General features: G+C 42.3%; 1 protein-coding gene across 2 annotated transcripts in view; it reads left to right on the top strand.

Moving 5' to 3' along the window:
* LOC128354475 (vang-like protein 1) overlaps positions 1 to 13,347 on the top strand; it is a 68,271-nt gene that overhangs the window by 12,092 nt on the left and 42,832 nt on the right. For both annotated transcript variants that reach the window (XM_053314705.1, XM_053314704.1), the window contains exons 2-3: positions 1,481 to 1,718; positions 10,822 to 10,948. In XM_053314705.1, the coding sequence (XP_053170680.1) occupies positions 1,648 to 1,718; positions 10,822 to 10,948 (198 nt within the window). In that variant the 5' untranslated portion in view covers positions 1,481 to 1,647. The remainder of the gene's footprint in view (positions 1 to 1,480; positions 1,719 to 10,821; positions 10,949 to 13,347) is intronic.

Genomic DNA, 13,347 nt, shown 5'->3' with positions numbered 1-13,347 from the left:
GAAAGAAGGAAGAAAGGAAGGAAATAAGAAGGGAAGTAAGGAAAGAGAGGCAAAAGGAAGGAGAAAGGTAGGAAAGACACATGGGAGGAAGGACAGAAGGAAGAAAGGGAGGAAGGACAGATGGAAGGAAGAAAGAAAGGATAAAAGGAAGTAGGAAGGACAGAAGGACAGATGGAAGGAAGGACAGAAGGAAGAAAGGGAGGAAGGACAGATGGAAGGAAGAAAGGGAGGAAGGAACAAAGAAAGGATAAAAGGAAGTAGGAAGGACAGATGGAAGGAATGAAGGAAGGAAGGAAGGACAGATGGAAGGAAGAAAAAGAACACAGCAGGGAAAGTGGGCCGGATTGCACCCCTTGGCGGGCCGGTTCTGGCCCACGGGCCACATGTTTGACACCCCTGGTCTACTGATACGCATGAGGAGGAATCTCACCAAGTGTGTTATTTGCAGGGTGAATATAAATGCATAAAGAAAAACCTCTTCCTGGTTGTCAACACATTATACAAACTCATTTATAATGATATAGGAGAAACAGGAAGTAGCATAAAACACTGCACTGGTTTGTAGTTAATCCACGTTTTATTACTATTCAATACATGCCTCTGTGTAGCTCTACTACAGTCTACACTATGAATAACAACTATTTGGAAACAATATTTATAGAGAAAACCTCCAGGCTTCCTATAAAAGGCTTCCTGAGGTTGTGTAGAAGTGTTGCTGCGGTTACCATGAAGCACATCACTGCAAAATCTCTATTATTTCCAGATGAAGCATGTCATAGCTACTAGCAATTCATTAGCTGTGTATCATTTATAAATCCTCTCTACATTACTGCTGCAGGGCTCTGGAGCAAAATACAACATGTACAATTATAACCATACAATCACCTATCTATTAAATGTAATGATGTGTATACACGCACACCTCAAAGACAAATAAGGACCGGCAACACCTCCATCCTCCATCTCTCTGAACTTTTTCCATGCTTCATCTCCGCCCGCGTTCGTCGTCTCCTAAAGCTCGTCAGCGCCTCGGCTTAAATAGTTTGCTGCGTCTGGGACTTTTTAAAAAAAACAACACACACCTCTGAAGAACAGTTGTCAGCCGTGTGGGAATAAGAGCAAATTGCTGCTTCACGGTAGCAGAGTCTCTTTTATCTGGAACGCTCAGCTGCAGCGTAAACCTCCGGGGAGCCACCGTCTGTGAAGTGAGGTGTTGTCACTGTGCAGGTTTGCTACAGGATGCTTCTATCAAACACATACCATGCATTACGAGTGCTAAAATAAATCTAAATGACTAAAATAGACTTGAGTGATTGATCTAATAATTCCACTGAAGTATTTCCTCCTTTTCTTCCTCTGGTTCATTCTCATTGGCTCCTCCTGTCTATATCAGTCAAATGTGGGCATGTTCCTCCACACCTTTCACCTTTTTTTTAATTCAAATGTTCCCGTTTTGTCTACCCCTCCCTTTCTTCTCCAGGTTGATGTTTCCTCACCGGGCGCCCCCAGGGTCGCTTTCAAGCCTGACTGCCGACAGCTCGCCACCTCTGTCAGCCTCCTGAGCGAGCCCGTCAATCGCCTCCAGCTCGACAAGACAGAGGGACAAAGCTTCCGCCGCCCAGCTGCCTGGGTAGGACTGCCGTCGCCATGGACACGGAGTCCACCTACTCTGGATATTCCTACTACTCCGGGCGCTCAAGGGGATCCCACAGGCATGGGTAAGACTAAATGAATTCTAGGGTTGGCCTTGGCTGAAGACCCTACCAGGTTTAAGACTGCTGTCCTGTAGCTGGACTTGTACTTTGACCTCCAAAAAGGGAACAATGTGGATGATTGATGTGTTCATTCATTCATCTTCTGAGGAGGGAAAGTGTCTCTCTGCTCACCTTAAATCTAGTTCAAGCAACTAGTGTGAGCCAATCAATGTCCAGTATGCACTTTACACAAGTGTTACATGGAAGCTTGAAGCCTCCAGTGCACAAACACTGACAATGGACTTTACAGCAGTTAAACCTTTCAAATAAGTAATATTCCCCCCTTTCAATGAGGGGAATCTGAAATACTGTGGAAATTGAAAACACTGTATTTTTATGTGTTTATCTTTGAGTGGTCAAAACTAAGAAGAAGTGAATATTGATTTTAGTTCTTAGCTTGAGCAAAACATACAATTTGAAGACCGTGGGAAATCAAGATAGACATTTTCACTATTTGTATTTACTTTTTATTGAGCAGTTTGCCTCAAATACAGATGTTTATTGAGTTGTTGCTTAATAGAAAGCCAAAGAATCCACTTGACATTTAGTTAGTATGTGAAAAACAGTAACCTTTACTTATATTGGGATTGTAGTGTGAAATATTACATTATTAAGAGTAAAGTACTTCAGTATAGGTGGCCAAATTCTTCCAAACCAAGACTCTTATTTTGAAGGATATTAAATCTTTTCTAAATATGTGGATTTGATTGAGTAGTCCAGCCACAATTTAATGTTTTGGACAGATGTTACTTCCAATATGTGGGTATGATATTCTCTGCTTTACGGAGGGAATGGGAAAGAAACTGTTTCTGATGGGAGTTGAGGATGATTTTAGGAAAGGATTTGGTTCTAGATTAGAGAAAATGGCTTTAGAAATGAAAAAAAGCTGCACCACAAGTGTTAAATTTGAATCACTATGGCTTTAAGTCATTTTATGAGGATTGGCATCTGTCACATCTGGAAGAATCACTGCAACTTTTATCAGCTCCCTCAACCTTCCCTCTTCATCACATCCTCCACGATCCCGCTTCTCTCCCCTCTCTCTCTCTCTCTCTCTCTCTCTCTCTCTCTCTCTCTCTCTCTCTCTCTCTCTCTCTCTCTCTCTCTCTATCCGGCCCCCGGCATGTGCGGAGCCCCCAGCCAGCGCAGGTCGCATTAGTCTGTCAGCGGTGAAATGGCCGCGGCTGACAGGCTTCAGGAAGGCAGCCGGAGACAGGTGCCGAAGAGGCCCCGACTGACTGATGGCTCAGCAGATACGTGGAGAGCCTGAGAGGAGATGAGAGGAGAGGAGGCTCCTATTCCACAACAGCCCCCCCCCCCCCTTGCCACTCCCATCCTCGCTGCCACCTGTTGCCGGTTAGGGGACTCTCCGAACACGCCGAGCTTTGCCCTCGGTGCTCTCCTGTCATCATCTCTTCTCCCTGTATCGTCGGACACTTTCTGTCACCGTCTCGCTCTTCATCTCTCTCTCGCTCTCGTCCTCTTTATCTTACCCGCTCCCTCCGCTGTCGCTCATGTCTCGCTGTGATGTGTGTCGCCGCCGCCATGTCAAAGCAGCAGCTGCCCTCTTTTTCCCCTTCATTCTTGACCTCTTCTCCCCCCTCTCTTACACAGATTCCTCTCTGTGAGGATGTATAGGCCCCCGTCCCCCCCGGGACAGGAATGTGCCCATGTAGCTTAACGTGATGTGTTAGAATAGTGGTCACACTTGGTTTATAATGAAAGATGGGAGGGAGAGGTGGTGGTGGTATAAAAAATGAGGGGCAGCAGCCTTCTACTGCTTCTTCTTCTTCACTGTCTCTGCAGTCTTTTCGAATGAGTGACAGGGAATTGGAAAGGGAACATATGGGCATCCCTGCCAGGCGTTTTTTTCCGCTCCTCTGCGCCTCTGCTCCTCCGCTCCAAACCATGACTGTGCCAAAGCCACCGGCTGGCCTCTAATTTGATATCAAAAAAGCAAAACTGTTGCCTTTTGAAAGCCCTTGTCATCCTCGTCTGAAGATAATCTTTTTGCACCGAGGGGTGCCACGCAGGAGGCAGTTCTGGATCGCTGTTGTTTAATTACGCCCGGGCACGGATGCCGGCACGTGTACATGTACAAATAAACACACACAGCGGCGTTACCCCGCCATTCATGAGTCTTCTGAAGCATCATTTGTCAGAATGAGATGGGATTGGCTTAGAGTTTCATTAACAGAAGGTGCAGAGAGTTTTTGGAGTTGTTTCATCTCATCACTGGATTTTTGCCCCCCCCCCAACCTCTCTCATCCCTGCATCAGACAATCATCAACCAGCGTCCAACATGCTTAAACCAAAATATTCCCCTGGCTCTCCAGTAATGGTAGTGTGGATGAAACGCGCTGAGAACATCACTTCTTTATTTGATAGTGATTCTTTTTATCCCCTCCTGACTGAGCTCAGCTGCACTGGAGCACAAGTCTAATACCAGAGAGGGAAAGCTTTATGATAATTGTGGGAAATGTACTTATTTTCATTTTGTACTTTGTCAGAATCCAGGACGGCACAATTAATTGTGTGAGGAAGGATGTTAATATGATTTTCCCTCGTTGGACTTAATATTCCATGACCACATGACTTTTTGGAAGCAGCAAGAGGCTGCCAGGCTATTGCTGATTCACTCACAGTTTTTTTTGTTCAAATATATTCTTATTAGAGCAAATTGTTGAGCTCTGCATAATCACTAAAAATGTAATTCGGCTGCATGTTTTTAAGGATTCTTTCTGGGTACATTTAAAGGATTTGGCAAAAATATCATGCTGGAGTTTTCTTTTCTCCTGCCCACATAAATAATTGAATTGTGCTAAAATGTCTTTCTATCACTTTTTCTGACTTCAATATTAGGCTAAAAAAGCAAAAAGATTATGTCAATATTTTGCCATGTACCCAGGATGGTGCACCAGCTTCATACTCTTCAATTGGAGAGGCTAATAGAAACATGGAGGTTTGGTATCGAGCCACTTTAAGTTACTTCACTTTCTCTCTCTGAAGTTCCCCAAAAGCTCGTCTCAGTCACTCTCATCAATTCTGAGTATTTAAACGATTATTAAACTGCAAATCTCATATTAGCAGCTGCTCATGTGGAAAATTGTTTCTTTTTGATTGCTATGACTCCCAATTATAGGAGCAGCACGCAGCTTTCACATGGGACCAACTAAGTCATTTAAGCCAGTTCACAGTTAAAAGACCATTTGGTGGGTCCTAAATGACCCTCCTCTGAAAGAAGACATTTCTATTCATTTTATAATATCATTTATACATTGACAGGTGTATTTTTTCTGTTTTTATTTTGACTGGTTTAACTTGTATGAATGCTTCAAGGAAGGAAAGTTTCTTGCCTCAGTCCAGTTCCTCCTTCCATATGCATGTAAACAGTGAATCCTTCTGTTGTACCATATGTTAACTCAAAAATGAGCTATAATTTCATTTAAATGAGGCCTATTAGCCATAATTACCAAAAAATTGTGTACAGCCTGTGATAATAAGTTGGAATGAAGTTGGTTAAAAAAGTCTAACACAGAATTGGGTGATAATTTATACCTTATGCTTTATAAACAGTCAAACCAGGCCGGGTTAATTTTGACCGAGGAGGACAACAACCTCAAAAACGAGGTATCATTTTATTTAAATGAGTCTTATTGACCATAATGTCTCACAAATATGTGTAAAGTTGGGATGAAGTTGGGTGAAAGGGTTTAAGACAGAATTGGTTCATTTATACTTTATGTTTCAAACCAGATGGGTCAATTTTGACCCAGAAGGACAAACATTGCATGGTCAACAGGAAGACAACGGGAGACTTAATAAAAAGCACAGAGGGTCCAGACTTTAAGCCTGACCTCTTTTTGCTGTGAGGACTCATGGGCAGTGGGACAGTGTCATGTGTCAGTGGAATGTGTCACCTTACCGTAGTGTTATCTATATGAAGCTAATCGTGGCTAGCAGCCCGGCCACAGGGCTGCTTATCACACTCACTGCCCCTTAAACTCAACCTGGGTCAACACCAGATTGCACGTGCTGCCATGGTTACTGTGATTGGTGGGAGTTTATCAGTCCCTTCAAAGAAAGTAAGTTAAGGTGTTTGAGAAAAGGAAAAGTAGTATTGTTGGACGTTTTTAGAGAAAACTTTTGTTAACTCAAGCTGAAAATCAGAATTCATAACTGTGAAACTTGCTCTGTATTACATTATAAGTTTGAAAGGACTTTGCTGAGTGTGTGGTGGGTCAGTTTTTATTTGGCTTCACGACTCTACTCATTTGGCTGTGGTGGAAGCGTCCACCGAAGTTTTGGCTCAAACAGCAGCATTGACACAAAGCTCTGTGTCACACAGGTGTGTCGGTCGTCCCGCCAGCCAAAGAGAGAACAAATTGATCCGCAGACAGTTTGGCGTGCCACACTAGTTGGCTCTACTTTCTTCAGTACCTTCAGTGTCCCGCCACCCCGCTCCCTCTGTGTGTGAGGTATAGAGCACGTTCACAGCCACACTCATCCTCAGGTGTTAGAGGGAAATGCTGCTTCCAGAGCTTAATTGGCAGGACTCTGCCCCAGCTTGCCAGGCGTCTCTGCCCTCACAGGACCCCCTCCCCCCTTCTTCCACTCTCCCCACCTTCTCTGTTCCAAAAAAGCCGTAACCGTTTGAGGGATCCACGCTGGAAGTCAAATTCCATTAATCAAATCATAGCACAGCACGCTGTTGGAATACCAACAAGCCTGCTGCATGCTAATGAGGCAGGAAAAGGATGTGGGAAGGGGGGAGGGCGGAGCAGAAGGTGTGTGTGTGTGTGCCTGTGTGTGTGTGTGTGTGTGTTGGGAGAGAGGTTTCACCACAGTGCCATCGTCCCCAGAAGCCTGCTGAAGGGGGAATGAAAAACGGGCATAGGGGGAGGGGAGGAGCTGGTGCACAGAGGCCGATCTGTTCGAGCCACTCCCCGGCTGCCCACAGGTCCGCTCGCCTGCGCGCTCCCACAATCGCACATTGATGTCCAACTCACATCGTCTGTTTCTCACACAGTCGTAGTCTCGCCACCAGCAGCATAGTGAGAACCAGGTGTTCCCTCACCTTTTCTACCCGACTGCCTGTGCTACTTCCACAATGAATAACGCTTTCTCAGGTATACAGATGGCTATAACGCATGCAGTGTTACACACATACACACATTGTTTGCTTTATGCCAGTGTTTCCCAACCGCCCAACCGTTCTGGCTCGTGACCTCACATTAGAGGTCATCCCCTTGATATGCATGTGTGCTGTGAGCAGTTTAACCAAAGAGTCTTTTTTTCTCTCAGATTGAATCAACTGAAAGACTTTAGAGGCCTGGAGAGGTAAAAGAATCCAGTATTTAACAAGACAGACAGGACAAGAAAACAAAATATTTAAGTATTTTTGACCCCTCCAATTTTTTGGGGACCCCTGTTCTGACCCCCAAATTAGATACCTGTCATTGTCTAAAATCCCAATAATATTAAATACCACCAACACACCAGATCTTAAAGATAGGGAAGGAAATGCTGTCTTTAGATCAGCCATGTCTAAACTATTCCATAAAGGGTCATGTGCCTGCAGGTTTTTGGTCCAACCAATCAAGAGCACACACGATTCAACCAATAAACTGTCTGAAGACTGAGTTGATTAAAAAAGTCTGGTGTGCTCATGCTTGGTTGAAATGAAAACCTGCGGCACATGAACCTATATGGAATAGTTTGGACACCTCTATCATAGATATAAGATATATTATAGTATTAGTATTAGTATTTTTTAATAATCTGTCCTTTAAATTGCTTTACTTCGTTTTCTTTCAGTTAGTGACATCCTACATTTGCTCAGGGAAAGCTTTGTGTAGGTGGCGATCAGTAGTGATATTATAGTTGTTTGTTTTCCGGTAGATTGAACAGTCAGTGACTATAAAAGTGTTTACACAGCGTAAACACTGGCTGCTTTGCATTCTGGTCCATTGAGTTCACGGTCAGTGGAGAAACAAGCGTTCTTCTTTACACCTATGCCTGTGTGTTCAACATGATCATATCAGCCTCGCTATCCACAAGAATACTGATAGACCCTGAAATACAAAGTTCATTGTTAATATAAGAAAATGTAGTGAAATGAACCTTTACTACACTGTACTCCTACTTGCTGTAGCTGCTACCTTTTCTTTTTCTTTTCACCCAGAGCTACTTATTATTCCACTGATGACTTTGAAGTAGGATCCCTGATTTGTGAGCCTCGCTACTCCTCCTAGCCTCCTCCCTTTTCCCTGCTCCTACAGCGCTCCTCCCCAATTAATAATCATAATCAGTGACAGCAGTTTGACTGATGATCACTCCTGCTGGAATAACCATCGCTGCAGTGATTATGATAGCCCTAATATTATTCAAAGTAATGACGATAGCTGTAATATATTTAAAAGCTTACATCAGCCTCCTAATCTCCTGGATTTATTAGATAAGAACATGTCAGTCACTCTGTCAGCGATGGAAGCTGCCGCAAGCTGTTTAAAAATGAGCTTTTTCTCACTGTGTGCAGATTTGAAACATGAGCCGATTGTTGCTGTTGTGATTTTCCCATGGTTATTGTGTCCACATTCAAAAAGGAAGTATAAGAATAAAGGCGGAAATCAGACTGGTTCACACCCTTAAAGCAAAACACTTGGATCAAGCACAGCTATGTTAGACTGTAGCAGCTCCAGCACTGTCAATCACACTGTTTCCTCCATTACCCCGCAGGCAGGATATCCTGTACATTATGGTTATGAATTGTTATTGCGTGAGAAAGCGTTCAAGGGTCACTTGAAGTTTGAGCCATTGAGCCAAGCAGTTATTTGGCAGTGACAGACTATTTTTTTTGTCTTTGTATTATTCTTTCTTTTATTATTGACTACAAAGCTCATGAAAAGACCAAAAGTAACATTATGTTTATGTCTATTTCAGTAATATTTTCTATCTTCCAGAAGCAACACACATATTTGTTCCTCCTGGAGTCATTAGAAATGTGTCACACATATGTAGTACAAAAGAAACCTAATATTCCCTAACACAACTGGGAACTGTAGTCTGTAGCAAATAGTGCTTTTTAGGGACTACTTTCAGTCACAGACATCACCCACTCCTGTACTATGTGTTTAGTGCTAATTGTTAAATGCTAATTATTACATGTGAACACGCTAACCCACTAAACTAAGGCTAACCCCAACATGATAGACTTCACTGACGGGATGTCTTCAACTGCAAACAAGATCAATCTCTTCTATTATAAGTTTTAATACATGAAGGTTTTGTATTTGTAAAACCTTTCAGAGCCCAGAAAAGCTACTTTCATGTCATCTGGTTTCTTATAATACATTTATGCTACAGTGTCATTTGTTCATAGTTTTTAAACACTAGTACAGACGAATAAGCCATGTCAGGTTTGGGTCAGACTCATTTCATGGTATTTTCATCAATCCGAAAAATATAGAATATGACAGAATGGATGGATGTAACAGTGTTTTAGAGAATGTCTAAACAAAGCCTGTAAACAAGAGAGACACAAAACAAACCTCCAGCGTTGCGGCAAATTCGATTTGTTACGCTTCTGTTCTAATGTAACTCGTACAAAAGAAAAGATTATCATTAAGCATATGCTCAGAGACAGAGGGAAACCTACAATTAGCATTTAGAAAAACAAAGAAAACATCTCCAGCATCTCCAAATATCCGTTTGTCTTCTTTATACGTGCAACTGAAGAACTGGTGTCCAGTAATCTTCTTACAGCATCTTCAGCATGTTGGTATCTATATGAGATCTTTCCCAGCTCTGTTGTGAGCTCTCGAACACAATACCTCGACCTAAACTGGAGGTATTTTGAATTTGCTGCAGGGAACCTCATCACAGTGTGTACTATATCCACGATGGCAGTAGTCAAAGGGGGAAGGAGACAGATGAGGGATTAACTGGGGCCGTTGAGCTTCTCTGCAGTAATGGAGCTTCAGAGTGGGCACTGCGCCATGTGGCCACAGCGATGCCATGCCGAGGACGTGGAAGATACCCGCCGTTCACGCTCCACAAAGGATTAGGGCTGTAAGTGCAGGGTCAGTCTGGCTAATGGAGCTCATATGTTGGAGCTCATGGGGACAGAGGGCCTCGTATAGAGAGAGAGAGTGGAGTGATGCAGTGATGGAGGGAGGAGGAAGGGAGGCAGATAGAGTAAGAAGGGGTTTATGTGGAGTAGAGTTCATGTAGGCTTTATACCGTAGTGGTTCGGTGTAAATGGAGACTGAAACAAAGCACAGTTTAATTTCTCCACTTTCACACAGGGAGCAACTCTGGTCTTATCTGACTCAAACAGCATCAGTGGCGGCCGATGTCTTTGATCTCCATGTTTGCATGTTCATACTGTACGTGAAGCGCCTGCGTCTTTTCCAGCTCGCTTATCACAGTAACTTGTTTGTGGTCCGCTAAGCTCTTTTGCTATAGATTAGAATGAATCCAAATGCAAAGATGATGTCAAAGGCCAAAATTATACAATAATCCTTCAGCCTTCAGTCCGGGTTGATTTGATGAGTCACGTGGTTTATACTACAGGTCACAGAATTGTGGGGTCAGCCAACATTTGAAGGAAAGAAGCAGCTGATATATGTATTTACAGCCAACACTTACATTGTCTTAATAGAGAAGTCAGCCAATAATTAACCTTTTCTCTATGGTTTCATTCAGACACAGTAAAGGGAGTTGTTAGTTTGCCCTAAACTCTATGACTAAGACTAAGATTAAGAACAGAACAATAATGCTGGATTACATAAATGCAGAGTTTCCTTTTATATCCCTTATACATAGGGAGGTAATTTAAATCCAAAGAGGGAATGGTGAACCCCACAACAACACAATGAAACATAGGTACATTGGATGACTATTGGTGACCGTAAATAGCATCAAAAAACATGGTTTAATAATGAAAATCTTAAGGATTATGAGATAAGATACACTTTACTTTGTCTTTGGTTCAAGTGTTTTTACTCGAATGGACTTCACGACACTAACCATGATTAATGTTTTTTTTTTTCCTTCTTGTTTTCAGGGAGCGAAGCCGGGACCGCCACAAGTCCCGCAGTAAAGACAGCCGCTCGGAAAAGTCTGTAACAATTAACACGCCGCCCGCAGAGCCGCTGCTGGGCGACTCATCGGTTCGGGGTGAGCAGATCCAGGTAGGGCTGAACACAACCTCTAAACACCACACCATCACTTCAAACCACTCCCAACGCCTCTTTCACCTCACTATTTCCATACATACATCTTTTAACCTCAATTACCTATTATTACTGAGAAATGTACTCACAAGTTGTGGCAAGTTTCTAAGTGGATGCCTCTGATATAAGATGGGGAAACTCTAGTCAGATTTATGAAGGATTTGGAGCAGCAGAGATTTATCGGTCAGCAGTCGAAATGAGATTGAAATGATAATTGTGTTTATCTGCCTGGGCTGGGACAGGCCATCTGGTATTCCAGGGCAGAAGCCAGAAGGGCCGGTCCACTTTCAGGAAATCTATTACTGACCAAAATCTAACAGGATATGGATACAGCAGATTGCCTTCTCTGCTTGTTACAGCTTTGTTTTTTAAATCTATCTTGTCATTTATCTATTTCATTGCAAGGTTGTAGGTCAATCGACGATTCCGGTCCCGCGCAAAGGTGGGGTGGTTGCTTCAGCGCCCGCCCCCCTCCTCCCCCCACCAAAATGGACCAGGCCAAGCCAAAACAACAGCTTAGCTGTTCAGACTGTCAGTCAAAACTCTAACTCTGCCCTCAATAATGATGACAACTCTGATATCTGTGAATGCAGGGTCACAAAATGGATTATGTGATGGATTATTTGATAGGGGAGAAATATAAGGTAGGAAATTGTTTTTGCCTGTTGTTTATGGTACAGGTGTATTACAGCTTAGATGGTAACCTGAACATAAGGTAAATTATAGGCTACGCCATCAGGATGTGTTTGCGGCTAACAAGCAGTGTAGTGACTCATGTTTTCATTGCATACTCCAGACAGCAACCTGATTATCTTTCTTGGAGTCAGATAAAATAACAAATAAAGACAGGTTGATCAGATCGCGCCGTGGAACTTCACTGTTGCTCGCTGCAAGCTGGCATGTTAAGGCGTGAAGTTCCTCAGAGCGCTTAGGGGGTACAAGACTTCTCACAGTCATAAAAATCACTTTGAGGGAAATTGAGTAATAGATAATTTGTTACCTGGAGTTTGGTGTTTGGTTATGTTGAGCCAAAACATGATTCATCTGTTTAATCCTTATATGAAGAGAACAGTGAGGTAGTAAATGTGTCTGTCCAAACATTGGCTATAATCCAAATCTGACAATCTTAAAAATAGCATTAAGTCATTAACAGATTCATATAAAATGATATATAAGATCATACATCTGGATTTAAATAAGGTATTTGTGTTAATCCTAATAATTAGATTAAAATCCCGTAGTTGTAGATTCAGAACGTGAATAATGATTGAAATAAAGAACTATATAAGCAACAAACAGAAATAGCACTTAGTAATGTTGTGGTTTGTCTTTACTGGTAGCTCCTGCGGATGTGTCTAATTGCTGGTGTGACTGTAAGCACTTTCATTGAATGATGAGGCTTCAGGTGCTAAGATGTATCTATTTATTTTCTGGATGGTATTTCCTGTCTTACTTGGCACAATTGTCGGGTTTTTTCTGGGGTTTTTTTTGTAATGTAAATATAAATGTACATCACTAGCATGTCTTGTGTTGGATTTCATTAACGTTAGCTTATCCCAGTTTGGAACCCTCATCCACTGCATGACCAAACATCTTGTTACACAACAGCTTTTTTTGGTTGCAATTTTGTTCTAGAAAACACTGAAAAGTTTCTTCAGGTTTAGAAGTTGTGTGTCACATCTTAGTTTTTGACTTTTAATACCAAAATAGTACATCACTAGCATGTCTTCTGTTGGACTTGAAGTTACGTTAGCTTATCCCAGTTTGACACAGTCTCATTCACTGCATAACCAAAACATCTTGTTACACTACAGCTTTTTTTGTTGCCTCTGTTCTGAAAGGTTTCTTCATGTTGAGCAATTGTTTGTCACATCTTATTTTCTGACTTTTAATGCCAAAATAGTACATCACTAGCATGTCTTGTGTTGGACTTGAGTTACGTTAGCTTAACCCAGTTTGAGACCTCATGAGCAAACGCCATGCTTTTTTGTTGCCTTTTGCACTGATAAGTTATAAAAAGTTTCTACAGGTTGAGCTCTTGTCTGTTACATCTTAGTTTCTGATTTTTAATACCAAAAAAGTAACATGTGGAGTGTTTGTGTGGTTTTGTAGTAACTTTGTTTTAGCTGTACATTGTCAACATACCCTAGACCTATAGACACCCTGACCAGTGTTTATACCGTCCAGCCATACTCAACATATTTTTTGGCTGATATATTATTAATAGCACATATTCCTTTAGCTGTGTGGCAGTGAAAGTCCAGCACTGGCTAGTTTTTTTAACAGTTTTCCAGACAGTAAACCAGACCTGAGAGAGAGTTGTACCATGTTTGCCTCCCATCAAGTATCAAGCAGCT

The sequence above is a fragment of the Scomber japonicus genome, chromosome 24 (assembly GCF_027409825.1).
Source record: "Scomber japonicus isolate fScoJap1 chromosome 24, fScoJap1.pri, whole genome shotgun sequence".
NCBI classification, from domain to species: domain Eukaryota; kingdom Metazoa; phylum Chordata; class Actinopteri; order Scombriformes; family Scombridae; genus Scomber; species Scomber japonicus.
This window is presented reverse-complemented; position numbering and strand designations above follow the sequence as displayed.